The sequence below is a fragment of the Chiloscyllium plagiosum genome, unplaced genomic scaffold (assembly GCF_037043375.1).
Source record: "Chiloscyllium plagiosum isolate Xiang-an unplaced genomic scaffold, Cpla_swu_hap1 HiC_scaffold_5, whole genome shotgun sequence".
NCBI lineage: Eukaryota > Metazoa > Chordata > Chondrichthyes > Orectolobiformes > Hemiscylliidae > Chiloscyllium > Chiloscyllium plagiosum.
The window spans coordinates 118641028-118668898 of record NW_028270143.1 but is presented as its reverse complement, the minus strand read 5'-3'; the positions used below and the strand labels follow the sequence as shown (position 1 = coordinate 118668898).

Sequence of the window (27871 nt, the reverse complement as noted above, 5' to 3'; positions counted from 1 at the left end):
CTCTACTCTTAGAGCTGAAGGATGAAAAAAAACCCTCTCATAATCCTCCTGCTGCAGTTTCTCCTTATAAGGTGCTCTTAATCAGTTAGATGTGTCACCCTTTCCTTCCTGAGGCTTGATAAGACCTTCTTTCTTTTAATAGGAGGAAGGCTCCCGTTTATATTCCAGGTGCACCACCTGAACAAATCACTAGCCATGGTCATCTCGGACAGCCCATGGTCTCCCAGGAGGAGGGACCTTATCTGAGGCATGATGGGTTACAATGATATTAACTCTATGAGATCTAAAAACTATTCCTATAAAAACAACTACACCTAAAACAAACACGACATTTAACTGAAACAGACACCCAAATAACCCAAAATTCACTCGAAATCTTCCCCCTTGCCCATAGGGGGCACCCCTTCCAATCCTTACTACCATCTTAACTCCCTCCAGCTGAGGCCGTGCCCTAGCTCCAGGCAATTCACAAATGAAGAAAACCCGTTATTTACATTCTGAAAGTTAAGAATGGATACCCATCCCCGCTGCCCGCGCCCCCCCCCCCCCACCACTCATCTTAGCCACAGATATAGCCACCCCCAATACAAAATCAAGAGGACAGTAGTTAAAAAAAAGGAGCCCTAGATAATGCACAACCGACCGATATCTAAAATAATTCTAATTTTACAATTTTACGACAAAACTGTACATATAAAATGAATAACCACAATAAAAACAAAAGGGGAGAGGGAAGTAGAAAGGGGGTAATTAAAAAACCCTCTCCAAATCACTGTCCACAATGATGCCCCCTCCCATCCAACCCTGACTCAGGTCCTTCATTTCAAAGACTTCACAAAGTCCTTCACCTTTTCTGTGGAGTCAGACTAATATTCCGCCCCCCCCCACCATGGGCGAAACGCAACACGGCCGGGTACCTCAATCGGTATTGAATGTTCATGTCCCTTAAATCTTTCTTGACGTCATCAAATATCCTTCTCTTCTTAATCAGACTTCCTGAAAAGTCCTGAAAGAAAATTATCTTTGAGCCTGTATACATTAAAGCTTGTGAATTCCATCCCAGTCTTCTTGCTGTTTCAACTATTAACTGTTTTTCTCTATAATACAGGAGCAGAACCAGGACTGCGCAGGGGGGTTGGGTCTGGTCCGGACCCGCGCATTGCGATCCGGTGGGCTAGCTCTTCGCTTACCAGGCCCGGCTCCGACTCCAACCCCAGGAACTTCGGGAGCCACCCATGCAGAAAGCCAACGAGGTCCTCACCTTTCTCGTGTTCCAGGAGACAAATGATCCGTATGTTTGTCCTTTCGTTTTTGTTTTTTCAGGTCGTCGACTTGTTCCTGAAGGACCCGAACCTGGTCTTCCAGCATTCGGATTCTTCCTCCTGAGACCTCTGCCACGGTCTCCGATGCTGCGGTCCTCTCCTTCACTGCCTCCAGTCTTCATTCCAGCAGTTGGATTTCCTGCTCATGTTTTTTTAGGATGGCAGTCAGTGGCTCACCTGCTGCTTGAATCCACTCTCGGAGTTTGGCAAACTCCAGGAGTAAGTGCTGCTGTCCAGCTGGATGCAAAGGGGCTGTCCCGGGAGTCTGAACATTGGCTCCAGGCACCCCCAGTGCAGTAGGGGAGTGCCCTGTCTTGCTGTGCTTCTTTAGGCCCCTTTCCTTTACTGGTCTTCGTCCTGGCCTGAAAGCTGTCCTAGACGATTTCAGCAATTCCAAATAATCAGTATGTTTAAATTAATATGATCATCATCAAAAAGAAGAGTCGCAAATTCAGGGGAGTCTCTTTTAACTAGACATCGGTTAAAATATGGAACAGGGTGCAGCAGAAAAAGATAACTTGTGCTTATGTCACACTTTTCATGACTACCATATATGTCAAAATGTTTCACCGAGTATATTTGAGGCAAAAGTTGGATGCAAAACTAGCTTGGTCGTAGAAGTGCTCCTGCTGTGGTCTCCTCTACATTGGGGAGGCAGGATGCCTACTCGCAGAGTGCGTCAGAGAACATTTCCGGGACACCCACACGAACCAACCCAATCACCCTGTGGCCGAACACTTCAACTTCCCATCCCACTCTGCCAAGAACATGCAGGTCCTGAGCCTCCTCCACTGCCAAACCCTTATCACCAAACGCCTGAAGGGAGAATGCCTCATGTTCCACCTCAGGACCCTCCAACCGCGTGGCACCAATGTGGATTTCACCAGTTTCCTTATTTCCCCTCCCCCCACCTTATCCCAGATCCAACCTTCCATGTCTGCACCGCCCTCATGACCTGACCTACCTGTCCATCTTCCTTCCCACCTATCCACTCCGCCCTCTTCTCCAACCTATCACCATTAACCCACCGCCATCTCCCTATCGCACTCTCAGCTACCTTTCCCCCAGCCCCACCCCCTCCCATTTATCTCACCACCCTCTCGGCTCACAGCCTCATTCCTGATGAAGGGCCTTTGCCTGAAACGTCGATTCTCTTGCTTCTTGGATGCTGCCTTAACTGCTGTGCTTTTCCAGCACCACACTCTCAACTTTAATCTTCAGCATCTGCAGTCCTCACACTCACCCGCTGGGAGAGCTGGTAGAATCAGATGCAATTACAACATTTAAGAACCATTTAGACAGACACATGACCAGGCAGGGAATATAGGGATATGGACCATGTGCAGGCAGATGAGATTAGTTTAGAATGGCATCCTGGCATCATGGTTGGCACGGTATTTCATCCTCACTAACATTCAACACTGGAGCCCCCCAGGCGTACATACTCAGCCCCCTACTGTACTCACTGTATACCCATGACTGTGTCGCCAAATACCAGACTAATGCCATTTACAAATTCATTGGTCGAATCTCAGATGGTGACGAAACATACCACAGACGGGAGGTGGAAGATCTGAAAAACGGTACGCTGAGAACAACCTAGCTCTCAATGCTGGAAAAACCAAGAAACTCATTATTGACTTTCAGCGGGATGCCCCCTACACATTAACAGCACAAAGGTGGAATGAGTGGAGAGTGTCAAGCTCATGGATGTGGTCATCCATAACAGGCTTTTTTGGACTCTTCATATGGACAGACTGATTACAAAGGCCCAACAACGTCTCTTCTTCCTCAGACAGCTGAGAAAATTTGGCATGATGGTGAATACCCTTGTCAACTTTTATAGGTGCGCCCTCGAGACTATTCTGTCTGGATGTACCATTACCTGGAATGGCAACTGCACCATTCAAGATCGGAGATGGTAACAGAGAATAGTGAACTCGGCCCGGACAATCACAAAGGCCAACCTCCCATCTATAGAATCCATCTACCAGGCCTGCTGTCAGGGAAAGGCTGCCAACATTCTCAAAGATCCATCCTACCCTGGCAATGTTTTTCTGCAAACTCTGCCATCGGGGAGAAGGTACAGAAGCCTGGACACATGCAACAGCCGGTTTCAAAACAGTTTCTACCCTACTGTTGTTAGAATACTGAATGGATTCACAAACTCTTAACATTCGCCTATACCTGTGTTTTGGTTTTTGCCCCTGTTTACATATTATTTCCTTATCTCTGCTATTTAACTATGTGATCTGCCTGTATTGTTGCAAAACAAAGCCTTTCACTGTGCCTCGATGCATGTGACAATAAATTCAATTCACAGACATAGTAGGCCTAAGGGCTTGTTCCTGTGCTGTATAGTTCTATGTTCTATGATATGTAATCACTGTTGTGATGTCGGAAATGCAGCAGCCAAACTACTCACAGCTAGCTCCCACAGACAGTAATGTGGTCATGATTGGACAATCACATTGCATTGATCAAGGGATAAATATTGGCCAGAGCATAATCATTACCTTCCCTGTTCCTCTTCAAATTAGTACTATGGAATATTTTACATCCACTGATGCAAACAGATCCCATGCTGTTTCTTTGCAGATGAAGATTTTAGGAAGATTGTACTTCTCGGTTGCAGGGCCTAGTTGGTGGCTAGTCAGGCCTGTCCCCATTGCAGGTCATGATGAAGATGCAGTTGCCACTGGGGACAAATGCATTTACCCTTCTGCTTCTCTGCCCTTTCGTGCTGGCTTTTTGATCAGCCTCAAAGGTGTCTATAGCATCCCAATGTGGGATCTCTTGGGATCACAATGTATGGCCTGTGCTACCCAGTGACAATGGTCAATGTAGTACACAGAGGAGGACCTCTTTGTGTAGTTGAAGTTCTAGCATGGGACTCCTCTGTCCCATTTACAATGATCTGCTGTATGTACAACATGGTCTTGGGCTGACTATTCTTGACCATCTGTACAATGTGAGCCACCTACATGTGGCACTGCAGGACCGTGGCCTCGCTGCTGGTGATGTTGGTGTTTCCAGGACACCGATGTTTGGGCTGTGGTCCTGCTAGCAGATCCTTGAGGAGGCAGTGCAGATGAAAGTGTTCCTGAGGAATACATGTCAATGGGGAGAAAGTGAGGTCTGCAGATGCTGGAGATCAGAGCTGAAAATGTGTTGCTGGAAAAGCGCAGCAGGTCAGGCAGCATCCAGGGAACAGGAGAATCGACGTTTCGGGCATTAGCCCTTCTTCGGGCTTATGCCCGAAACGTCGATTCTCCTGTTCCCTGGATGCTGCCTGACCTCATACATGTCAATGGACCAGGACCAACGCCTCATCACCAGTCAGAAGGCTAGTGATGACTCCTGCTTTGTACATTTTGAGCTTGATCCGTGTTCCAAGGCTATAGTTACTGACACTCATTTGTAGAGTCTGCCAAATGTACTGTTTGCTTTTGAGAACTTATTATTCACTTCCTTGTCTAGAAAGGCCATCAACAAGATGATGCTCCTCGAGTAAGTAAATTGTGTGACAGCTTCTAGCTCAGTTCCTTCCATGACAAACTTTGGTGGTCTTTATTGTTCTTGGGTGCTGTCTTTGATTTTCTTTCATTTTGACTTTTAGATAAAGAATTGCCTCCTGGTAAAATGTGTCATCATATGTTGCAGCTCGGACTAATTTACACGCAGTCATCAGAGAATGGAAGGTCTTGGATAAGATGTCCCTGTGCCTTAGTGTGAGTCGGAAGAGGTCTAACATTGAAAATACCTCCACCAGTCCAAAAGGCAAAGTCTTTCATCGCCTGTCACTGCATCATACTGAAGAAGATAGTGAATAAGGTGAGGGCAAGCACAAATCCCTGCTACATGTCGTTAGGGATTCAGAAAGATCCCAAGAAGTCACTGCTGTTCTTGTCTTGTCTGTAGAAAGTGATGTGTGGGCTTTTGTTTATTTATTCACTTATGGACTGTGGGCATCATTGGCTGGACTAGCATTTATTGCCCATCCCGTGGTTGCCCTTGAGAAGGTGTTGGTGCGCTGCCTTCTTGAACCACTGAAGTCTGTGTGCTGTAGGTGGACCCATAATGCCCTTAAGGAGAGAGTTCCAGAATCTTGACCCCGTGACATTGAAGGAATGGCGATATATTTCCAAGTCAGGATGGTGATTGGCTAGGAGGGGACCTTGCAGGTAGCTGTGATCCCATATACCTGCTGCCGATGTCCTTCCAGATGGTTGCTCATAGCACTTTTCTCTCTTTGGGCACTTTTCTTGTGTTTGTTATAGAGTCATAGAGTCGGGGTACAAATACATAGAAACTGAAAATAACAGCATGATTAAGCCATTCGGCACTCTGGGCCTGCTCTTATTCAATACGATCAAGACTGTCTCTGCTTTTCCGCCATATCCTTTGCTTGCTTTATCCGCAAGTTCTAGAATCAACTCCTTCTTAAAATCATACAATGGTTTGGCCTTGACTGTTTTCTGTGGTAATGAATTCCATAGGCTCAACATTGTCTGGGTGAAGAAACTTTGTCTGATCTCAGTCCTAAATGGTTTACCCTGTATCCTTAGACTGTGGCCTCTGGTTGTGGACACCCTGGTCATAGGGAACATCGTTCCTGTCATGTCTGGGCTGCCACTGCTCACTCTGAACCTGCACTGACGTGTCTTCCACTATTGTCAGTACAAGCCAATTCAGAATTATCCTAGCCAGAATCTTGCCATCAATGTAAAGTAAGGTGATCCCTGAAGCAATCTGGTCTGGAGGGCAGGGCCACCATGATTCAAAGCTTCAGCAGGAATTCCATCAACTCAAGATGCTTTGTTATTCTTCAGCTGTTTGATGGCAATCACAGTTCCCTCCAGAGTTGGCCTCCCAGTTCCTCTTCAAGAGCCTGATTTTCAGTGAAGTTGATGGCAATATTATACAAAGAAAATTAAATCAGATGAACAGGCCCTTCAGCCCACAAAGACTGTGCCGACACATGGCACCTGTTTAAACTAAAGACCTTTTGCCTCTACACTATTCATATATTCTCCGTCTATTCATGAATCTGTCAAGATATGTTGCTATTGTATCCGCCCTCACCACCTCCGCTGGCAGCGCATTCCGGGCACTAACCACCTTGCACATCTCCTTTAAACTTATCCCCTTTCACCTTAAAACTAGTCCAATAGTAATTGACATTTCTATCCCACCTGGTCTTTCTCTCCTGGTTGTCCCTCACTCCAGTTGGACCCTGGGCCCTGGGACTGGGCCTGTCTCTCCACTTCCCCCACCCTCACATCTACAAATGTTGTCCCTGCCAACCCTTCTGTCCCCTCCCCCTCCCATCGTTATACCTAACCTGCTCGCTTGGTGCTGAAGAGTGTTAAGGGGATATTTTACATCCACTCAAACAGTCAATTAAGGCCTTACTTTAAGATCTCATCCTAAAGGTCAACATCTCTGAGACTGTCACACCCCTCTCACTGACCAAGAATCAATCTTAACATTTGTGCTCAAACCTTTTAATGGGAATGAAGCCCTGGGCCGCATTACTGAGAGGCACAAGCAGTACCAATTGATCTAAGCTTGGCACTCAAAAGCAGAGACAAAATTAGATGAATATGCGAGAAAGAACAGAGTAGAGAAAACAATGATATAATTTAAAGATAACTTGGAGATGGTAATTCATATTGAGTACGACTACCAGCATGGACGAGTAAAGACGAGTTGCCTGTATCTGTGCTGTAAATTTAATGCTACGTGGAAGACTTGAGTCATAGAACTGTACAGTACGGAAATTTGACCCTTGGTCCAACCAGTCCATGCCGACCAGGTATCCTAAACTGATCTGGTCTCATTTGCCAGTATTTGGCCCATGTTCCTCTCAACCCTTCCTAAACACTTACCCATCCCGATGCCTTTTAAATATTGTAATTGTACCAGCCTCCAACACCTCCTCTGACAGGTCATTTCATACACGCACCACCCTCTGTGTGAAAATGTCATCCCTGAGGTCCCTTTTAAATCTTTCTCCTCTCATCTTAAACCTATGCCCTTCTAGTTTTGGACTCCACTACCCTAGGGAAAAGGCCTTAGCTAGGCAGAGGTGGGTACTGCATATACTGGAGATTAGAGTCAAGATTAGAGTCGCACAGAAAAACACAGCAGGTCAGGCAGCATCCGAGGAGCAGGAAAATTGATGTTTTGGGCAAAAGCCTCAGTCCTGATGAAAGCCTCATTCCTGAAAAAAGACTTTAGCTACTTACCCTATCCATGTCCCACCGACAATTTTACCCAGCTCCAATACCTATTCAGCCTTTCCCTGTAACTCAAGCCCTGGCAATATCCTTCTAAATCTTTTCTGAACACTTTTAAATTTCACAACATCTTTCCTGTAGCAGGGAAATCAGAATTGAACACAGTATTCCAAAAGTGGCCTAATCTTGGCCAAGTTCCCTGTCCAAACTTACACACACATTTTTTTCCAGCAGGCATCACTGGATACCATCAACCAGAGAGGATCCTGGGTTAGTTCTAGGTTATCCCTCTATCTTCCTCACCTTGCCCTCACCCCGCCCTCACCCCAATTCTACCAGGTCAATTCAGCACAGGATGGATGGCAAAACCAGGGTCGCTGGTCGGACTCATAATCTTAAGCAAATCCAACAAGGATTTGTTTTATGTTTTACATAATCTAAATTTAAACTTATGTGTCAAATGACATACCGGTAGTACATACACCCATTACACTGTCATGCAATACAGGTTCGAACAGTGGTGTGGTTAGAAGCTGATAAACAAGAGTAGCAACTTCAGTGGGAAATATTGCAAAGCTTTTCTTTCAGGAAGAGGCACAGAAAAAAAAGAATAAGGTTTCACAGAAAGAGGAAGGGATAGCTATAATGAGAACCTATCAATTTGAGGCTCTATGACAATTCCAGAGTGCAGGAGAAAGGAGTTGAAATTACTTTATAAATTACTGGTTAGACCTTGGTGAAGTATGGTGGCCAATTCTGGACATGATCCTTTAGGAAGGGTGACATGGTCTTGGAGGGGGTTCGGCTAAGATTTACTAGAATTAAACTTTAGATAGGTAGAAAGATCAGAGGAGTTGGAATTGTTCTCCTTAGAGCAGCCAGGTTTCCAAAGTGGAGATTTCCAAAATAATTAAGTGTATACTTCTAAATGTACACTAGTGGCATTATTGCTAGGCTATTAATCCAGAGATCTTTGTAATGCTGTCAGGACCCGGGTTTGAATTTGAATTCAATTAAAAAAATTTGGAATTAGGAGTCTAATGACAACCATGAGAAACCATTGGAAATTGTTGGGAAAACCCATTTGGTTCATTCATGTCTTTAAGGGAAGGAAATCTGCCATCCTTACCTGGTCTGGCCTACATGTGGCTCCAGACCCATAACAATGTGGTTGACTCTTAACTGCCCTATGGGCAATTAGGGATGAGCAATAAATGCTGGCCTAGCCAGCGACACCCCCATCCTGTGAAAGAATAAAATAAATTGCAGGGCTGGAAGTAAAGATTTGGAAAATTGGACTAATTATATAGATTGTTATTTATTCATGGGATCTGGGTGTCACTGGAAAGATCAGCATTTATTTTCTGTCTCTTATTCTGGTGACAAACAGAGAGACAATGGGCTAAAAGGCCTCTACGGTGTTGAATGGTTTTATGATTTGGTAAATGTATCTGCATGGTGGTGTTAGATAGTGAACATCATCAATGTTATGATTGATGATGAAGGAACAGCAATAAATATTCAAGATTGAATGGGGTGTGTGACTTGTAGAGGAACTGCCTAAAAAAATCTGATTTCAGGAGGCTAAACTTGGATAAACAAGACAGCCAAGGAGCAGGAGAATTGACATTTCGAGCATGAGTCCTTCTTCAGGAATGGGGAGGAAGAGAGCTTCTTCAAGGAAGGCATCCTTGCAAGAGGATTCGTAGTAGATTAAAATCTTCTAGGAGAAAGTGAGGACTGCAGATGCTGGAGATCAGAGCTGAAAATGTGTTGCTGGAAAAGCGCAGCAGGTCAGGCAGCATCCAAGGACCAGGAGAATCGACGTTTTGGGCATGAGCCCTTCTTCAGGAATGTTGAGGCTCATGCCCGAAACATCGATTCTCCTGCTCCTTGGATGCTGCCTGACCTGCTGCGCTTTTCCAGCAACACATCTTCAGTTCTGATCTCCAGCATCTGCAGTCCTCACTTTCTCCTAAACAAGACAGCCAACAATATTGGCAAACAACATGTGAAACAGAAATAGGCAACATTTAGAATTGTGTTCAACAGTAACAACAAAAAATATAATCCACTAATAAGCAACAGATGGTGCAGAAAGGGTGCAGAAAAGATTTACAAGGATATTGCCAATGTTAGAACTATCGGGAGAAGCTGAATAGGCAGGGGCTATTTTCACTGGAACATCGGAGGCTGAAGAATGACCTTATAAGAGTTGTATAAAATCATGAGGGACATGGATAGGGTGAATAGTTTCCCAGGGTAGGGGAGTCCAAAACTAGAGAGCACAGGTTTGGGGTGAGGTGGGAAAGATTTAAAAGGGAACTAAGGGACAAGATTTTCACGCAGAGGGTGATGGGTGTATGGAATGAGCTGCCAGAACAACTGGTGGAGGCTGATACATTTGCAATAATAAAAAGGCATCGTGAATAGAAAAGGTTGAGGAGGGTATGGGTGAAATTCTGGCAAATGGGACTAGATTAATTTAGGATATCTGGTAACATGGATGCGTTGGACCAAATGATCTGTTTCTGTACCGTATAACTTTATGATTCTAAGAGATGCAGAAAGGATGGGCTTGAGAAAGGACCTCCTAATAAATGGTCAGATTCTCTCTTGGATATACACATTTCCTGCAATAGGGACAGGAATAACCAAAGTAGTAATGGTGTAAACCTCAGGGTGGGTTGTTTGTAAGCTGCAGTTTTCAAACTGTAGGTGAAAGTTTAAACAAAATAAAATCCCAGTAATCCCCCACGCCTTCATAGTGATGGAAGTAGTGTTATGAAGTTGAAGGCGTGTATTGTACCTTTAAGAGAGAGTGAATGCAGGCACCTGTCATGTGACAGACAGCAGTCACAATGTGTGCTGGAAAATTGAAAGATGTAATGTATTGTGGCAACCTAGCTATTCTCGTTGTTTTCACAGCAGTTCAAATTTAACCAAACAATTTAAATTACTATAAACCGACAGACTCCCACAGCTACTTAGACTACACCTCCTCCCACCCTGCCCCTGTAAAAACGCCATCCCATATTCCCAATTCCTTCGTCTCCGCCGCATCTGCTCCCAGGAGGACCAGTTCCAAAACCGTACAACCCAGATGGCCTCATTCTTCAAGGACCGCAATTTCATGCCAGACGTAGTCGACGATGCCCTCCACCGCATCTCCTCCACTTCCCGCTCCTCCGCCCTTGAGCCCCTCCCCTCCAACTGCCACCAGGACAGAACCCCACTGATCCTCACCTACCACCCCACCAACCTCCATATACAGCGTATCATCCGCCGTCATTTCCGCTACCTCCAAACGGACCCCACCACCAGGGATATATTTCCCTCCCCTCCCCTATCAGTGTTCCGAAAAGACCACTCCCTCCGTGACTCCCTCGTCAGGTCCACATCCCCCACCAACCCAACCTCCAATCCCGGCACCTTCCCCTGCAACCACAAGAAATGTGAAACTTGCGCCCACACCTCCCCCCTTACTTCCCTCCAAGGCCCCAAGGGATACTTCCATATCCGCCACAAATTCACCTGCACCTCCACACACATCATTTATTGCATCCACTGCACCCGATGTGGCCTCCTCTACATTGGGGAGACAGGCCGCCTACTTGCGGAACATTTCCGAGAACACCTCTGGGACACCCGGACCAACCAACCCAACCACCCCGTGGCTCAACACTTTAACTCCCCCTCCCACCCCACCAAGGACATGCAGGTCCTTGGACTCGTCCATCGCCAGACCATAGCAACATGACGGTTGGAGGAAGAGCGCCTCATCTTCCGCCTAGGAATCCTCCAACCACAAGGGATGAACTCAGATTTCTCCAGTTTCCTCATTTCCCCTGCCCCACCTTGTCTCAGTCAAATCCCTCGAACTCAGCACCGCCTTCCTAACCTGCAATCTTCTTCCTGACCTCTCCGCCCCCATCCCACTCCGGCCTATCACCCTCACCTTGACCTCCTTCCACCTATCGCATTTCCAATGCCCCTCCCCCAAGTCCCTCCTCCCTACCTTTTATCTTAGCCTGCTGGACACACTTTCCTCATTCCTGAAGAAGGGCTTGTGCCCAAAACGTCGATTCTCCTGTTCCTTAGATGCTGCCCGACCTGCTGCGCTTTTCCAGCAACACATTTTCAGTTTACATTATGCCCCAAGATGCTAAAACCCAATCAAATTTGAATTTTACTGTTTTGACAACATTGAACCAATGAGACAATCTAATGTTTTAGGGTGTAATAAGCAGGCATTTTGGACAATTAGCCAGAGAAAGAGCACCACCTGCCATTGTCAGACAGACTGCCCGAAAACCCTCTCTCTAAAAGATATCAGGGAGATCTACAAACAGAGGAGAATTGATACCTAGAAACAGCAGCCACTTTCTGGTTTTGAAAATTGATTTGCTGTAAATTTAATAGGGATCAGTAATTGTATCAGTATATTGTCATGGAGTGGGAGGTAGATAACAAATCTTTAAGACAAAGGGGGCTTAGAGTCGTAAATAATTGTTGCTTAATGTTCACTTTTGGAGTTAAAGAATAGAATTGTTACTTTTTCTTTAAATAATGTAATTTAGGTAGTTCTCTGTCACTCATACTTTAACGGGTTAGGAGGTGAGGTGAGCTTTTCTGTGTGTTTGGTTTAATTAGCAGAAGGGTTCACTGCCTTGTTGTAATAGTTGTCAATGATGAGTCAAATTCCTGCTATTGGGTTAAATGCAGGCACTCTGATCAGGCATGCTGTCACCCAAACTATGCAGCTATGTGAATGTACCAGAAAGTCACTGTTGCGACTTCTTGGAGTAGAAGTGGAAGCAAACATAGTGAATCTCACCAACACCATCACTGAAGGCTTCCAACTTTACTGCAGTTATGAGAATAGGTTGGGACAGTTCTCCTTGGAGAGAAGGTTGACAGGAGGTCCGATAACCATTTTTGAAATTATGAGGGAGCTGTGTAGACTAGAGTCTTAGAGTCTCATAGAGATGTACAGCACGGAAACAAACCCTTCCGTCTGATTCATCCATGCCCTCTAGTTCTGGACTCCCCGACCCCAGGGAAAAGACTTTTCCTATTTACTCTATCCATGTCCCTCATAATTTTATAAACCTCTATTAGGTCACCCCTCAGCCTCCGACGCTCCAGGGAACACAGCCCCAGCCTGTTCAGCCTCTCCCTATAGCTCAAATCCTCCAACCCTGGCAACATCCATGTAAATCTTTTCTGAATCCTATGGAACCCCACTAATCACGGACCTCCAGCCAGAAAAACACCCTTCTACCACTATCCTTTGCCTTCTATGGGCAAGGAGAAAGTAAGGACTGCAGATGCTGGAGCTCAGAATCAAGAGTGTAGCGCTGGAAAAACACAGCAGGTCAGGCAGCATTCAAGGAGCAGGAGAATCAACATTTTGGGCATAGGGCCTTCATCAGGCATCATTTCCTGATGAAGGGCTCATGCCCGAAACATTGATCCTCCTGCTGCTCGGATGCTCCCTTCTATGGGCAAGCTAATTCTGAATCCAAGTCACCAGTGATTCCATGCATCTTAATCTTCTGGATGGCCTTACCATAACAGATATTGTCAAAAGTCTTACTAAAATCCACGCAGACAAGATTCACTGCTCTACCCTCATTGATGACCGACGTCACCTCTTCAAAAAGTTTAATCAAGACATGACCTGCCCTGCACATAGCCATGCTGACTGCCCCTAATTAGGCTATGCTTTTCCAAATGTGGTTTAGATAAAATTCAGTAAGGCCTTTGAGAAGGTCCCACATGGAAGGCTGCTGCAAAGGAGCCTGTGGGATGCAAGGCAAGTTGGCAAACTGGATCCAAAATTGGCTTGCAAGTAGGAGGCAAAGGATGATGGTAGGGGTAGGCTTGTTTTGTAATCGGAAGCCTGTGACCGGTGGCGTACCACACGGATCTGTGCTGGGAGCCTTGCTGTTTGTTATGTACATTAACAACTTGGATGTGAACGTAGGATGTAGAATTAGTAAGCTTGCAGATGATACAAAGATTGGTGGTGTTGCTGATAGTGAGAAGGATGGTCCCAGACTATAGTCTGATACATTCCTGAAGAAGGGCTCATGCCAGAAACGTCGATTCTACTGCTCCTTGGATGCTGCCTGACCTGCTGCGCTTTTCCAGCAACACATTTTCAGCTCTGATCTCCAGCATCTGCAGTCCACACTTTCTCCTATAGTCTGATACTGGGCAGAGCAATGGCCGATGGAATTTAATCCTGATAAATGTGAGGTGATGCATTTTGGGAGGTCTAATAAGGGAAGGACATACACAGTGAATGGTAGGTCCCGAGGGAGTACTGAGAAACAAAGGATCCTTGGTGTTGAAGTCCATAGAACTCTGAAGGTGTCAGCTTGGGTACATAGGGTGGTGAAGAAAGCATACAGAATGCTTGCCTTCATTTCCCAGAGAGTAGAGTATTTAGCAGGGAACTTTACAGAGCATTGGTTAAGCCACAGATGGAATACTGTGTGCAATTCTAGTTGTCACACTATCAGAAGGATGTGATTGAACTGGAGAGGGTGCAGAGAAGATTCACAAGGACGGTGCCTGGGATGGAAAGTCTCGGTTATGAGGACAGACTGAATTGACTGGGTTATTTTCCTTGGAGCTGAAGAGGCTATGGTGTATCTGACTGAAGCATACAAAATTATGTGAGGCATAGACAAAGCAGATTGTGAGAACCTTTTCCCCATGGCAGAAGGCTGGGACTGTTTTCCCAGGAGCATCGGAGGTTGAGGGGTGACCTCATAGAGGTTTACAAAATCATGAGGGGCATGGATGGGGTGAATAGATACAGTCTTTTTCCCAGGGTATGGGAGTCCAAAAATTGACAGCATAGGTTCAAGGTGAGAGGTGAAAGATTCAAAAGATTCTTAAAGGACAACTTTATCATGTAGAAGATGTTGCATGTATGTAATGAGCTGCCAGATGAAATGGTGGAGGCTGGTACAGTTACAACATTTAAAAGGCATCTGGAATGGTATATTAATAGGAACGGTTTCAAGGGATATGGGCCAAAAGCTGCCAAATGGGACTAGATTAATTTAGGATATCTGGTCGGCATGGATTGGTTGGACCAAAGGTACTGTTTCCATTGCATTAGATTACATTACAGCCCAACAAGTCCATACCGACCTGCCGAAGCGCAACCCACCCATACCCCTACATTTACCCCTTACCTAACACTACAGGCAATTTAGCATGGCCAATTCACCTGACCTGCACATCTTTGGACTGTGGGAGGAAACCGGAGCACCCGGAGGAAACCCACACAGACACGGGGAGAACGTGCAAACTCCACACAGTCAGTCGCCGAAGGCGGGAATTGAATCCAGATCTCTGGCGCTGATGAGGCAGCAGTGCTAACCACTGTGCCACCATGCCGCCCATGCTGTACATCTCTATGACTCTATGTGTCTAAGATCAGAGGACATAAGTTTAAAGTGAGGAGTAAGTGGAAATTTTTTCACCAAGAGGGTGGTGCAAATATAGAACGTGCTGCCTGAGAGGGTGCATTTAAGGAACATCTGGACTAGCACTTAAAATGTCGGGAAGTGTAAGGCTGTGGACCAAGTGCTGATAAATGGGATTAGCGTAGTTTGATGTTTGTTGGCTGAAGGGCCTGTTTCTAAGCTGTAAGACTCTATGACTGTGACTTACTCTGACTTGAGCATAACGAGAAAACTTTATTTTATATATTGAAGCCACTCAGGTCTGCCACTGGTCTGTATGCTTGCTTGTGAAACTCACTTCACCTGTTGAGCTCAGTGATGTTGACAGAACTGGTCCAAGCCTGTTTTGTATACTACACAATGGAACTTTCATATCCATGTTTTCCTGGGTTTTTTCCCCCCATATGTATCACATTGACAAATTACAAGCAGAAAGCGTTGGACTTATTCCGTCAGTGCCAGGCCATCATTTATTGCCCAGGCGACAGCATCACTGTGGGTCTGGAGTCCCAAGAGTCCAGTGCGGATACATTCTGAAGTGATATCGGAATGGAAACATTAACTGTTTTTCTCTCTCCACATGGCCTGCCAGACCTGCTGAGTGTCTCTGGCTTTTTCTTTGTGTTTGACTCAGATTCCCAGCACCCACAATGTCATACCATAGTCCTTCTTCAGACCAGAACATACTGTACAGATGCTGAGCATTTTAATTTTAATTTTGCTTTAATTTCAGGTTCACAGCATGTTATATTGATGTGATGGCTTGGGGAGGGGGGTGTGTGTGTGTGTGTGAAAGACATTGACTGACTCAGAGAGACACTGTCCCCAGGTGAGGAGGGCCTCACCTGCTGGCCCCGCCCACACTTCCGCCCGGGGCCGGACAGGAAGTGACGTCGCGGTGTCAACATGCAAAATGGCGGCCCATCATCGGCAGAACACCGCGGCCCGGAGGAAAGTCCAGGTGAGGGATCCGCTCGACCGCGCCAGCCTTGGAGCCCGCTCCCTGCTCTCCCCCTGACCGGAGCCTCCAGCTCCCTCACCTCCCGCTCCCCGAGGCCTCTCCACGGCCTTGCTCAAATCCCGCGCCTGCAGCCGCTACACGGCGGGGGGGGGGGGGGGGGGGGAAGAGGGAAGGAGTGGGAGGAGGAGGAGGAGGAGGAGGAGGAGACAAGAATGGCGAGAGGAGATGGAGGGGGAAGAAAGAGAGGGGAGAAGTGGGGAAGGTGTAGCAGAGGGAAAGGAGAAGTGGGTGGGGGGATGGTTGGGAGGAGAAGAAGCGGGAAGGAGGGGGGGTCTTGGTGAGGGAAAGGGAAGTTGGGGTGGGGGGGAGTCAGAAGAGTTGGAAAGGAGAGTGGGGTCAGGAAGGGGCTGAGAAGGGGAAGGGGATTGGGAGAGTGATGGTTGGGGCAGGAGAAGTGGATGAGGAGACAGAACAGGGAGAGGCTGTGGTGAACAGAGCAGCGAGTCTTGGGACAGGGAGAGGAGTGGCAATTTGTGGGGTTTGTTGTGACCGGGGAGAGGGGCTCACTGCCTGTGATAGGACTCTCTTTCTGAACCCCTCTTCTGCTGCGTTCAGTTCACGACATTCTAGTTCTTAAGGATACTGATCTTTTCTACCTGAAGTTTTGCACCTGAGAGCTATCAGTGATTTAAATAAGCGAAGAGTTGACAATGCTAGAGATTGGAGGGATATGGACTGGGTGCTGGCAGGTGGGACTAGATTGGGTTGGGATATCTGGTTGGTATGGATGAGTTGGGTCTGTTTCCATGCTGTATGTCTCTGTGACTCTGTTTGAAACAAAAAAAAGACAAATCACCGGAGAAACTTCCAAATTGCTGGAGAAACTTGGCAGGTAGCATCTGTGGGGAGAAAACTGAATTAATGTGTTGAGTTGTTTGACTGTCTTGATCTAGTGCTGTTTGGGAGCTGTTCCACTGGTTTCAGCTCCATCTGCTATATGTCTTGTCAATTTAGTTTTGTTTGTTGTTGTCCCCTTTATGATCTGTGCCGCAGTGGTTTGTTGGGGACTTTGAAGTAGTGAGGGAAGAGGCTCCTCTGTTGCAGAAATGCACTAACATAGCTCCAGGTGGGTCAAATGGCCTATCTGTGTGCTGCAAGTTCACTTCAGACTTTTTAAATTTTATGTTTGTGCAATGATTGTAGTCTATGTCAGTGCCCCATCAGCAACAGTGCTGGAGCTGTTCCCTCATTCTGATGTTCTTATGCTCAGAGTCCCTGATTTCACAACTCAAGCTGTGTACTTTACGGGTAAGTGACTACCCCTTCTGCAAGTTTCATGAGCAAAACATCATTCTTTGCAGTTTGTGGATTTTTCATATGTATTTTGCGTTTCGAAAGATCCAACACCCCCTTTGTAAAAGGGCAGAATAATCTAATGTTTTGAATAACCGAATGGCCTGATTTAAAATGGAATTGTAAATTGTACATTCTTTGGTTAAATGGGGCCTTTTTTTAGACCGTGGAATATGTCAAAATGTGGCTGCATCTTGGAAGGGAAATTTGTACAAACATTTGAAACCGTAGTGCATGGCAATGGGGAGAAGGTGACACACAGATAAGCAACAAATTGCTGTTGAAAAGCACAAGTGGGCACTTTGGAAGTTATAGGTCTTCTGCTGTGGTATAAGCATCCACGGTTCTATGAAAGCTACAAGATAGAAATATTTTCTGAAGTTTATGCAATGATGCTTAGGTAAATGGTCTCCTATAACTGAATGTTTTAACCCATCAGTGGTTAATATTTTGGTTTGCTTTTCTTTCTGTTTAACTGTTGATGTAAAACTAGTTGGTTTTGTAATAAACTGGAGAACATCCTCTATGTTCTAATGACATTTACAAACCATTGAGCTCGTCGAGTATTTTGTGAATTTGTCAGTAGCACTTTTTTGTGAGCTGATCAATGTTGCACACTGAAATGTATTAAGTGCAAAAACAAGGAAGCGGTTAGAAATCACTGGGGTATTGTTCTAGTCAGTTCTAAATACCACATTTTGAGAAGGGTGTCGTAAAGGACTATGCAGAAGTCTTCAGAGATTGCTACCAAGGCTGAAGGCATCAGTTATGCCTAATGATTCAAGAAGCTGATAAAACATTAACTGCTGAGGAGGTTTGATGGTCTGTGTGAAAAGAGAAATAGTCAATGTTTTATTCTGGACTTTCTTCTTCAGAAGGGTCCCCAACCTGAACTGTAACTTTTTTTGTCTTTTCTCAGACTCATAGACTTGCTGAATATTGCCAGAGTTTTATTTTTATTTCAGCTTTCAGTACATGCAGTATTTTACCTGTTAAAGGAGCTGTGATTTTTCTCAGCCTAGAGAATTGACAGCTACTAAGCTGTTCAAGAGTGTAAAGATTTTGGATAGAGCAGGTAAGAATCATTTCCTTAGGGTGAAGGTTTGCTCGCTGAGCTGTAGGTTTGATATCCAGACGTTTCATTACCTGGCTAGGTAACATCATCAGTGGCGACCTCCAAGTGAAGCGAAGCTGTTGTCTCCTGCTTTCTATTTATATCTTTCTCCTGGATGGGGTTCCTGGGGTTTGTGGCAATGTCATTTCCTGTTCGTTTTCTGAGAGGTTGATAGATGGTATCTAGATCTATGGTTTGTTTATGGAGTGGTGGCACCAACACTCTCAAACAAAAACTAACAAACTTAAAAGACCCAGTATAACCCATGGACAAAACCACATCATCTACAAAATTCCATGCAAGGACTGCCACAAACACTATGTAGGACAAACAGGAAGAAAGTTAGCCACCAGGATACATGAACACCACTAGCCACAAAAAGACACTACCCTCTCTCCCTTGTAGCCCTACACACGGATGAAATAAACCACCATTTCGACTGGGACAGGCTAAGCAAAGTCATGCCAGAGAATTCCTAGAGGCCTGGCACTCCAACCACAACGCCATAAACAAACGCATAGATCGAGATGCCATCTATCAACCCCTCAGAAAACGAACAGGAAATGACATCACCACGAACCCCATCCAGGACAAACATATAAATAGAAAGCAGGAGACAACAGCTTCGCTTCACTTGGAGGTCGCCACTGATGATGTTACCTAGCCAGGTAATGAAACGTCTGGATATCAAACCTACAGCTCAGTGAGCAAACCTACACCCTAAACCTCATCCTGAGCTACAAACCTTCACAAACCTTGCAATCATTTCCTTAGCTAGACAACGGGTAATCTAGACCATAGGTTTAAAACAACTGTCAAGAAGAAAAATGAGAAATATTTTTGTGTGGTTGTAAAATCCTGTTTGATAGGGTGGTGGAATGAGATTCCATAGACAGTCAAATCGAAATTTAAAATAGAAATTCTGAATCTGAAATAGAAACAGAAAATGCCAGAGAAACTCAGCAGGTCTGGTAGCATCTGTGGAGAGTAACAGGGTCAAAGCTAATTCCAATATGACTGAATCATTTTTGATTCAAAGCATAATTCTATTCTTGTTCTCTCCATAGATGCTGCGAGTCCTGCTGAGTTACCCCCGACATTTTGTTTTTATTTTGAAAAACAGTTTGGACATGAATTTGTAGGATACTTAATTATGGGAAGTTGATGAAAAGGCAGAGTTGTGTGACTAAATTGGACAGGTCTTTCAAAAAATAGATGTAATTGACCTCCTCTTGTGCTGTCATATTCCTTGATTCTGTGGTATGTAATCAGTGCATTTTCTATGGAGTATGACAACTTTGGATGTTGTCATATATCTGGTTGTGGCCTCTGCTGTATGGTTTGCATTTTAACTGTAGAGACTTAGGTCCTGTCATAATAGCTGACACTGAATTTGAAACAGTTTGTGATAGGAAATGTTTTATCTACTGTTGGTGGCAAATGCTGTAAATCGATCCTGAAAACAGCCTTTGTAGTACCTTACTTCCCATGACATTGTGTCACCTTGTGTTGTGTGTGCGCGCTGCTCTGATCAGAGTAGTCAGAATGCAACACGATCAATCCAAAAATGTGCTAACTGACTTTGCTATATTTGTCTGAACCTGAAGGATGCAATTATACCCAAATTGTGAGAAATAACATTGCTATTTTTGTATTAAGTTTCCAGTGAGCATTTCAGCACCTGGTTACACATTTTGATGTGACAATGAAAAAAAAATGATATTTTGCAGTGTCATAAAGATTTTTACAAAGTACTAAAGATTACAGTTGGGAGAACAGTTCAACTAGTATACCCAAGAGCTGTAGGTATATTGTAATGTTTTGTCTTTCTGAAGTGATTTATTAATTTGCCTAATTCATTTAAAGATGAGAGTTTGAATATAAAGACATGCTATCTTGATTTATTTTTGGAAATGCAATTGTGATTAATTCTGCTGTAGAATGGTAGTCAATTGGAATTAAAGTTTTGTATGTTTAGTTTGAATTGCTAAAATATAATTGTTAATCAGTTGAGGTGGGATTGATTATTTGGAACCCTCATGTAGCTGATTTGCTAAACATGGGGTAACTAAATTGCTGGCCCTTGTTATATGCTCTGTGTGTACTAGCATGGAATTTCTCAGTGTTGAACGTACAAATTAAAAGCATGAGTAGATCACTTGGCGCCTCAGGTCCGCTCTGTGAATCAGTAAGATAATGGCTGATCTGATTACTCTAACTTTTTAACCCCCTTGCTTCTCAAAAATCTATGTAACTCTGCTGTAATATTCAAGGACAGTGTTTCCACTACCTTTGGAAGAGAATTATAAAGACTTGACCTTCTGGGAGAAAACATTTTACCTGTTCTGTCTTAAATGGGTGACACTTTAATTTTTTGAAAATGTTCAAGTTCTAGATTCTCCCACAAGAGGCAACATCCTTTCCATATCCACCTGTCAAGACCACTCAGGACCTTTTCAGTTCAATTTAGTTGCCAGTTAATGTTCTAAACTAGAAACTTAAATCTAACCTATCCAACTATCTTCACTTCTAAAAGCTGTACTGTGCAAGAAGTATGTTGGAATGTACTGTTATTGAGTTAGTGTAACTGGGCCCCGAACGGAGCAATTGGACCAAGTTTTCCCACCTGATCCAGAGGTTGATTAGAAAATATCTAATAAAGTTAAATGTTCTTGTTGCTGTAAGCAGCCTGGATATGGATACATCAGTTGTTTAGGATAATCCTTAAGCACTTGGTACTTTAAAAAAGTGTTAATTGACATGGTACAACTTTAGGTTTATTTTGCTTTATTTTTATTTTATCTCGACTCTCTGCAAAATTGTGGGAGAAGGGAATGAGAAATTACTGCATTTCATGAAGATTTTCTACAGCATGGAAAGAGGCCCTTCAGTCCAACGAGTCCACGCTGGCCATGTTCCAAGACTAAACTATTGCCATCTGTTGACATTTGTCCCATATCCTTCTAAACCTTTCCTATTCACATAATTATCCAAATGCCTTTTAAACAGTGTAACTGTGCCCTGCATCCACCACTTCCTCTGGCGGTTCAATCCACATATGAACCACTCTGTTTCTTTAAAAAAAAGCTGTCTCTTTTGTCCTTTTTCAAACCTTTGTGTTCTCACCTTAATGTGATCCCTTGTTTTGAATTCCTTCCCCCTCCCCACCACCACTTCCTCAGTGGAAAGACCTTTTGCGAGTCATCTATGCCCCTCATGATTTTATAAATCTCCATAAGGTCACCCCTCAACTTCCGACAATCCAGCAAAAAAAATCCTAGCCTATGCAGCCTTCTCTCAAACCCTCCAATCCCTGAAACATCCTGAGGAATCCTTTCTGAACCCTCTCCAGTTTAATAATATCCTTCCTACAATAGGTTGACCAGAACAGCACACAGTACTCCAGAAAGGGCCTCACGGACAACCTCAACATTGATGTCCCAACCCCCATACTCAGTTTGAACAATGAAAGCAAGCATGCTAGATGCTGCCTTAACCACCCTGTCTACCTGTGAAACAAATTTCAAAGAATTATGTACCTGAACCCCTAGGTATCTCTATTCTAAAACACTAACCAAGACCCAACCATTAATTATATAAGTCATGCCCTTGTTTGTTTGACTACAGTGCAATACCTTGCATTTAACCAAATCAAACTCCATCTCTCATTCCTCAGCCCATTGACCCAATTGATCGAGATCTCATCATCATCTTAGATAACCTTCTTCAATGTCCACTACAGTTTGATGTTGGAGGGTGTCGATGTTTGTAGATGTGGTGCCAATCAAGCAGACTGCTTTGTCCTGGATGGTGTTGAGCTCCTTGTGCAAGAGCCTTCCACATCCATCAAAGTTTTACCTGCACATCCACTAATACCATTTATTGTATCCGTTGCTCCCGATGCGGTCTACTCTACATTGGGGAGACTGGGCGCCTCCTAGCAGAGCGCTTTAGGGAACATCTCCGAGACACCCGCACCAATCAACCACACCGCCCCGTGGCCCAACATTTCAACTTCCCCTCCCACTCTGCTGAGGACATGGAGGTCCTGGGCCTCCTTCACCGCCACTCCCTCACCACCAGACGCCTGAAGGAAGAACGCCTCATCTTCTGCCTCAGAACACTTCAACCCCAGGGCATCAATGTGGACTTCAACAGCTTCCTCATTTCCCCTTCCCCCACCTCATCCTAGTTTCAAACTTCCGGCTCAGCACTGTCCCCATGACTTGTCCGGACTTGTCCGACCTGCCTAGCTCCTTTTCCACCCATCCACTCCACCCTCTCCTCCCTGACCTATCACCTTCATCTCCTCCCCCACTCACCCATTGTACTCTATGCTACTCTCTCCCCACCCCCACCCTCCCCTAGCTTATCTCTCCACGCTTCAGGCTCACTGCCTTTATTCCTGATGAAGGGCTTTTGACCGAAACGTCGATTTCGCTGCTCGTTGGATGCTGCCTGAACTGCTGTGCTCTTCCAGCACCACTGATCCAGAATCTGGTTTCCAGCATCTGCAGTCATTGTTTTTACCTCCAACATCTATCCAGGCAAGTGGGGAGTATTCCAACACATTCCTGACAGGCTTTGGGGGTGAGGAGGTAAGTTACATGCCGCAGTATTCCTAGCCTCTGACCCTGCTCTTATAGCCACTGTAATTATGTGCGAGTCCAATTGAGTTTCTAGTCAATGGTAACCCCCCAGGATGTTGATAGTGGGGAATTCAGTAATGATAACACCAATGTATGTCAAGAGGCAATGGTTAGATTGTCTGATCTGCCTTTGGTGATGGTCATTGTTGCCTGCCATTTGTGTGGTGCAAATGTTAAAATTGTCACTTGTCCTCGCCTCCTGCTCCTTAACCACCACCCCCCCGCACCTCCACCTCAACCCCCCTCCGCACCACCACTTCCTCCTCAACCCCCCCCCCGCACGAGCTCCACCTCCTCAACCCCCCCCCCGCACGAGCTCCACCTCCTCAACCCCCCCCCGCACGAGCTCCACCTCCTCAACCCCCCCCCGCACGAGCTCCACCTCCTCAACCCCCCCCCGCACGAGCTCCACCTCCTCAACCCCCCCCCCGCACGAGCTCCACCTCCTCAACCCCCCCCCCCGCACGAGCTCCACCTCCTCAACCCCCCCCCCGCACGAGCTCCACCTCCTCAACCCCCCCCCCGCACGAGCTCCACCTCCTCAACCCCCCCCCCCCCCCCCCCCCCCCCCGCACCAGCTCCCCACCATCTCCTCAATCCACCCGCGCCGGCTCCTCTCCTCCATTCCCCCCCGCGCCGGCTCCTCCTCCATTCCCCCCCGCGCCGGCTCCTCTCCTCCATCCCCCCTGCGCCGGCTCCTCTCCTCTCCATCCCCCCCCCCCCCCTCCCACGTCGGTTCCTCTCCTCCATCCCCCCTGCGCCGGTTCCTCTCCTCTACCCTCCCCCCTCCGCGCCACCTCCTCTCCTCTACTTCCCCCCCCCTCCCCAGCACCAACTCCTCAATCTCCCTCGCACCACCACGTCCTCAATCTCCCTCACACCACCTCCAACCCACCCCCTGCACCTACCCTCCATATCCCCTTCTTATGCCCTCTTTAGCCCTCCAGCTCTTTGACCACGCAATGAAACAAGCTCCTTACTACAGCCACATAACATGACCATCCTTGGCCTCCTCCATTGCCGCTGCAAATTGGAGGAACAACACCTCATCTTTCACCTGGGCAGTCTACGGCCCGGAAGATTCAACATTGAGTTCTCCAATTTCAAATAACCTCCCTTCCCAGCCCCTCCCCCTCCCTTCCATTCCTCTCATCGACCCTTCCTTCCAGCCACTAACCGGATTTATTCCTCCCTCTACCCGTGTTCACCTATCCCGACCTTACCACCCTGCACCCTCCCCCCAGCTTTATCTGCAGCTCTCCTTACACCCATCCCAAGTCCTGAAAAAGGGTTGCGTTCTAAACATTGACTTCTCTGCCTCCTGATGCTGCCTGGCTTGCTGTGTGCTTCCAGCCTCCTGCTTGTCTACCTTGGATTCCAGCATCTGCAGTTTTTTTTGTCTCTGACCTAGTTTAGAGTGGAAGCAGCCACATTGATGGATCTGGACAACAGAACTATTGTAGAGAGGCAATATGATAAACTGTCAAGACATTATGCTTATTCACAGGACTTTAGAGCAATTTTGATGCATTGAGATAGCATAGCTTCTAATTGAAGCTAGTGGAGGCCTGGAGTAGCAGTATGGTCACCGGACTAAAAACCGAGAGACCCAAGCTAATGCTGTGCAGACATGGTAATGCCATTGTACGTCAAGAGGCAATGGTGAAATTTGAATCAGTGAAACGTCTGGTTTTGTTGTTTGCTATAAAATCCCATCGCTGAACATGGTGGCAGCGTGGTTAGCACTGCTAGCTCAGCACCAGGGACCTGGGTTTGATTCCAGCCTCTGGTGACTGTCTGTCTGTGTGGTGTTCTCCCCGTGTCTGCATGTATTTCCTCAGGGTTCTCTAGTTTCCTCCCACAATCCAAAGATGTGCAGGTTAGGTGAATTGGCTATCCTAAATTGCTCATAGTGGTCAGGAACGTATAGGTTAGGGCAGTAGTCAGAAAAAATGTAGAGTAATAGGGTAGGAGAGTGGATCTGGATGGGATACTCTTAGGAAGGTCAGTGTGGACTTGTTGGGCCAAATGGCCTATTTCCACATTGTAGGGATTCTGTGAATCTATACTGCCCTTTTTTTAAAAAGGACACCTGCCAACCTTATCTGGTCTGGCCTGCACCTGATTCTCTTTGAAGTGCTTGACTCTTAACTGCTTTCTGGAATGGCTTCGTTCAAGGGCAATTAGGGATGAGCAATGAATGCTGCCACAGCACATCCGGAATGAATTAAAAAAAAAATCAAAGGCAAAGAGATGATCATTGTAAACATCTTCTAGAAAAGAGAAGATAGAGATTTGGCAATGGTTTGAGAACAGGAGCGAAAAGCAAGTTTCCTTTTTTCTTTTTGAAAAGAGTCGAATGTCAGTTTCGCCAGGAAGATAATTCCTGAGGAGATGACCATTTGCAGTAATTCCCAGCATTCATTAGAGTTTCACATTGGCGAAGTTAGCCCTCTATATCAAATCTTTTAAGTTCAGTTTAACTGATTGTCCCCAGTTCTTTCCTGTAAGCTGTGAAGACTTGGCATGAATGCTATCAAAATTGAAAGTTTATGAATTCTCACCTTTTAATAACGTCCACATTTCCACCCCCACAATCCTGGGTGTGACAGGTTTGCAAATTAAGCTGGGGAGACAATGGTCTAGTGTTATTATTCACTGTTGAAACTTTATTGCTGGAACAGCACAGCAGGTCAGGCAGCATCCAGGGAACAGGAGATTCGACGTTTCGGGCACAGGCCCTTCTTCAGGAATGAGCAGAGAGTGTTCAGCAGGAGAAGATCAAAGGTCTTCACTGGACTATTAATTCAGGAACTCAGCTAATACGCTGGAGAGCGGATTGAAATCCCACTATGGCAGATGGTTGAATTTGAACTCAGTAATGAATCTGGAATTAAAAGTCTAGTGATGAGCATTAACTATCATCAGTTGTCAGATAAACCCATCTGGTTCACTAATGTCCTTTAGGGATGGAAATCTGTTATCCTTAACTGGTCTGGCCGAAATGCGACACCAAACCCATAGCAATATTGTTAACTCTTAACTGTCCTCTGGGCAATTAGGAATGGGAACTAAATGCTAGCCTAGACATAGATGCTCTCAAGATAAGTCCTTCATTCCAGGAATGAGTCAAATGAACCTTCCCTAAACTGCCTTTAATGCTATTACATTCTTTCTTCAGTAGGGAGACTATACACAGTACACAATGTAAAGTAATAGCAAAATCTCCCTACTTTATATTCCGTTCCATTTGCAATGCACAATAATCAATTTGCTTCCTAATCACTACCTGCAAACTGACTTTTCGTCATTCATATGTCAGGGGGTGGGGAGAAAGTAGCATAGAGTACAATAGATGAGTGGGGGAGGGGATGAAGGTGATAGGTCATGGGGGGGGGGAGGCTAGAGTGGATAGGTGGAGGAAATGACCTGGGAGTTGCGGTGGGAGAGGGACTCACTGAGATTCTCGTAGAGAGAAGAGGAAAACTTCTTCAAGGCATCCTTGCAAGAGGATTCGCAGTAGGGTTAAAATCAACTTGGTAAAAACAATGACTGCAGATGCTGGAAACCAGATTCTGGATTACACTAGCTTTAGGAGCGTTGCTCCTTCGTGAGGTGATCACCGTTGGATTAAACCTGGTGTCATGTGATTTTTGACCTGAAGTCACAGTCAGCACCCCTCTTTCCTGCCAAAGTGCATAACCTCCCATTTCTCCATGTTTCAAGTTTTTGCCCACTCATGTAATCTGCCTATATCCCTCTGCAGACTCTGTTATAAATGCTTTGCAATATATCCTTATATCTAACATTTTCCCAATACATGATTTTAATCACGTAAGGAATGCCATGTTCTTCCCTTCTTAAAATCCTTATCCCCCACTGGAATATGTTGTTGCTATGAGCAATGAGTTATTTTTTTAAATGTCTCCTGTTGTCGCTGAACTATCTTTACTGCTAAGTTCCTTTTCAGTCCAGCCAGCTCTGCCTTTATTCTTTTGTACTTACTATGTTTAAGCTTAGCACTGTTGTTTCTGACCCAAGTTTCTCTGTCTCAGACTGAATGTTAAATTCGACCATACTACGGTCAGTGTTTCTGAGGTGATCATTTACTCTGACATCATTATTAAACCTGCCTCATTACAGATCACCATATCCAAATGCTCTGATCCCTAATTGGATCCACCACATGCTGTTGCTGTTCTAACAATACAAAAATCATTGATATGGATTATAAATAATTGAGATTCCAGCATTGATCTCTCTAATACTCCATTTATTATAAAAATGTCAAAGTGATTTGAATATTGTCCGAGTTTTTTTGCTTTGTATGAAATGCTTTTTTTCATTCTATGAAATGTTCACAACAAAAATGTCCATTTAAAGAAGAGAAAATTCTGGATGTCTAGAAACGCACAAAAGTGGATAAATCCCCAGGACCTGATCAGGTGTACCCGAGAACTCTGTGGGAAGCTAGAGAAGTGATTGCTGGGCCACAGGTGAGGTGTCAGAAGACTGGAGGTTGGCAAACGTGCCACTATTTAAGAAAGGTGGTAAGGACAAGCCAGGGAACTATAGACCGGTGAGCCTGACATTGGTGGTGGGCAAGATGTTGGAGGGAATCCTGAGGGACAGGATGTACATGTATTTGGAAGGGCAAAGACTGATTAGGGATAGTCAACATGGTTTTGTGCGCGGGAAATCATGTCTCTCAAACTTGATTGAGTTTATTTTTTGAAGAGGTAA

The 27871-nt window shown here is 45.4% G+C and overlaps 1 protein-coding gene across 2 annotated transcripts in view; it reads left to right on the top strand.

The window, feature by feature from the left end:
• The first annotated feature begins 15905 nt into the window (after positions 1–15905).
• wdr48a (WD repeat domain 48a) overlaps positions 15906–27871 on the top strand; it is a 128529-nt gene continuing 116563 nt past the window's right edge. The window contains exon 1 of one of the 2 annotated variants that reach the window (XM_043690779.2): positions 15906–16012. In XM_043690779.2, coding sequence (XP_043546714.2) covers positions 15965–16012 — 48 coding nt within the window. In that variant the 5' untranslated portion in view covers positions 15906–15964. Of the gene's footprint in view, positions 16013–17298; positions 17321–27871 lie in introns of those variants that run through there. The other variant, XM_043690778.2, reaches the window with a different exon arrangement.